The sequence below is a fragment of the Asparagus officinalis genome, chromosome 8, assembly GCF_001876935.1.
Source record: "Asparagus officinalis chromosome 8, Aspof.V1, whole genome shotgun sequence".
NCBI lineage: Eukaryota > Viridiplantae > Streptophyta > Magnoliopsida > Asparagales > Asparagaceae > Asparagus > Asparagus officinalis.
In genome coordinates, this window is record NC_033801.1 from 123,649,390 (window position 1) to 123,652,332 (window position 2,943).

At 34.6% G+C, this 2,943-nt stretch overlaps 1 protein-coding gene across 1 annotated transcript in view; it reads right to left on the reverse strand.

The window, feature by feature from the left end:
* The window catches only part of LOC109819434 (phosphatidylinositol 3,4,5-trisphosphate 3-phosphatase and protein-tyrosine-phosphatase PTEN2A), an 11,766-nt gene that overhangs the window by 845 nt on the left and 7,978 nt on the right, over window positions 1–2,943 (reverse strand). The window contains exons 11-12 of the mRNA XM_020385161.1: window positions 2,596–2,726; window positions 166–235 (exon numbers count right to left, since the gene is read on the reverse strand). Of these exons, the coding sequence (XP_020240750.1) occupies window positions 166–235; window positions 2,596–2,726 (201 nt within the window). The remainder of the gene's footprint in view (window positions 1–165; window positions 236–2,595; window positions 2,727–2,943) is intronic.

Genomic DNA, 2,943 nt, shown 5'->3' on the forward strand with positions numbered 1-2,943 from the left:
TTAGCATGAAGAATATCAATGATAAAATGAGAAAGACGTGATAAGAGATATAAATGAAGATTATATATGGTTTAGCTCCTATCCTCAAGATAAAGACAATAGCTCCAAATAGTGTCCAAAATGGTGACATATAAATTATAGCATCTCAGTTTCCTAGTTACTTACCTTGTCAAAGCCATCCAGATCAGAGGTGCTCAAGATCTTCCTGTTCTCCATCATTGTCGTGTTCAACCAACTGAAATAACCAAAAATCCACATGGTGTCAGCACTACTGAAAGCAAAATTATATGCTAAAGATAAAATTAAAATTAAAAAAACGCATGTCTTTCACAACAATGATATTGCTATTTTGAAGTATTGCTTTCAACATAAATACAGGTAAATTGAATAATTCAAAAGAATGGTTGATATGAAGTTGAAAGATGGAATGAAATCATAAAATACTCTTATGTTATTCTATATCTTAATTTAACTTAATATCTTAGGCTAGACTGCTAAGTTTAAACTTCCCCCAAGCTTGCGTTTTCAAGTCTTTTTTTTTAAACTACACACACACACACGTACATATATATATGTACGTATGTGTGTGTGCGCGCGTGTATATATATATAGATACATACACACACACACGTGTGTGTGTGGTGTGTGTGTGTGTAGATACATATGCGTGTGTGTGTGTGTGTGTGTGTGTGTGTGTGTGTGTGTGTGTGTATATATATATATATATATATGTGTGTGTGTGTGTGTGTGTGTGTGTGTGTGTACATATACATATATATGTATCTACACACACACACACTGTGTGTGTGTGTGTGTGTATTTGTGTGTGTGTGTGTGTATACATATACAAATACATATATTGGTCAGAAAACATCAATTATTTCTTTTTGGGTCAAAGACGATACATATGTATATGTATATGTATATGTATGCGTGTGTGTGTGTGTGTGTATGTGGGGGGGGGGGGGGGGGTGTGTATACATATACAAATAAATATATTGGTCAGAAAACATCAATTATTTCTTTTTGGGTCAAAGAAGCTTAGGTACTTTCTGAGGGTTTACTAGTTTTTGGAGATTCCACTAGGACCCACCAAAGCAAGACACTACGGGTCCGTTTGAATGAAATGAAGTATTAGAATAAAAAGGAGAAGAAAGAAGTAACTTTCAAATTTATGAAGGAAGAACTAGCGGAAGTCTTACTTTTTTTTTTGTTTGTTTCACATATTTTTGACAGTAGCGGAAATGCTACTTCTTTCTCTTCATTCATTTTTTTTTGTTTGGATAGCAAATGGAAATATTGTTAGGAAGTAACGTAAAATTTATCATATCAAGCTATATCAATTGAAACCAGAATAATATAAAGCTGACAACAATACTAAATTTGTTTTCTAGAGTAATAATATTCAACGTGTTGCTTATATGCATCTCAAAATATTATTGTTAATTATGTCATTTTAGATCATTCACGGAAAAAAAAACCAATCATATAGGAAAAGGGAACTTGGAAGGGGAAAGTTAGGTCAAAAAAAGTTTGGATACATACAAAACGAAACCCAATATTTGCGCGTGTATGAACCTCTTCAATTTATGCTCACATGTAAAACTTATGAAGTTCGCGATTGAGCTATTCTTTTCTGCGCATGAGAGACAGATGTAAGTATATCCATAGTGAGAGTGGCCGGTTTGGAATTATGATGATTCTAAGATTCCTAATTTCATGCTTACCCTAAATTTCAGGTGGACCCCACACACATCATTTCCACTACTTCTGACCTGCTTCGGAGACTTGGGGAACAGAAAAAATTATAGGAAATAGACGTGCCACAAAGGCGCCACATCAACATCTAGGGAATCTAGGGAAGTATCAGAAGTAGCTCTTCCGGGGGAAAAAATTATTTTTTCATTCAGAAATAGCAGAAGTAGCCTCTACTTCTAGCTATACTTCATGGCTACTTCTGCACAAACAAACACGTCCCAAAGGAAAGCAAAACAAAGATGGAGTTTTGTAACAAACTAGTGCAGTTCACTCACCGAACAAAAGATATTCGCTAAACAACTAGCTCTTATAAAATAAAAGAAAATTGAATTACGAAGAACAAATTGCTCTGCCAGTACTGCTTGCTTTACTACCCCATCCCTTTAATCACTCGATGAAGCACCTTTTTGTTTCAGTCATCTGCTTCCAAACAGTATATGATAAAGAAAGAATACAAATGTTAAGCAAGCTTAATCATTATTTTAAGCATAATGAGAACTCAAAACTTGTATCTATTACTGATACTCTGCAGATGTGTCCAGAGTTTAGCTCTGTAGCTAGAAAATTAACATGAAATCAGAGTATCAAAAACAACAAATAGGATTAAATTTAGTAAATCGTAGTAATAGTAGCAACTATGATGTGGAATTCAGTTATCTTCAATTATAATCGCTACTGCAATAGCAACATATGCTCTAATATGCTAAAACTGTTGCTTCAAACTAGAAAGTCTATCTCCATGCGGATACGGAAATGCATTGCAGAATATGTGACGCAAGAACAGAGTCAGTAAAAGTTCTAATGAAGAATTTTTAGGACTAAATTTGAAAACATTACCAGTAGAAATCTCCTTGACGATCCTGAAAATGAATCTTGAAATCACCAGCCAACTCAGTCAGACCTGGTTCACCGGGTAAAGCAAACACCATGATTCCCTTCTTTGGTGCACTGAACCAGAAATCTTCCGGCTGAATAAGAAAAGTGTAAAAGTTATAAATGCATAATACAGCTACATATGGTACAGTCCATTTGAGCAAGAACAAATTCGTGTAACATATAAAGAAGCAACTGAATGAACATGTTGGGTTCCCAGTATTGGGTTAACATTCACTTGGGTTAAACTTGAACCGAAAGAGACAGAACTATCAAATGCCAAAAGGGCAAAATTGATAAGAGATTCTCACC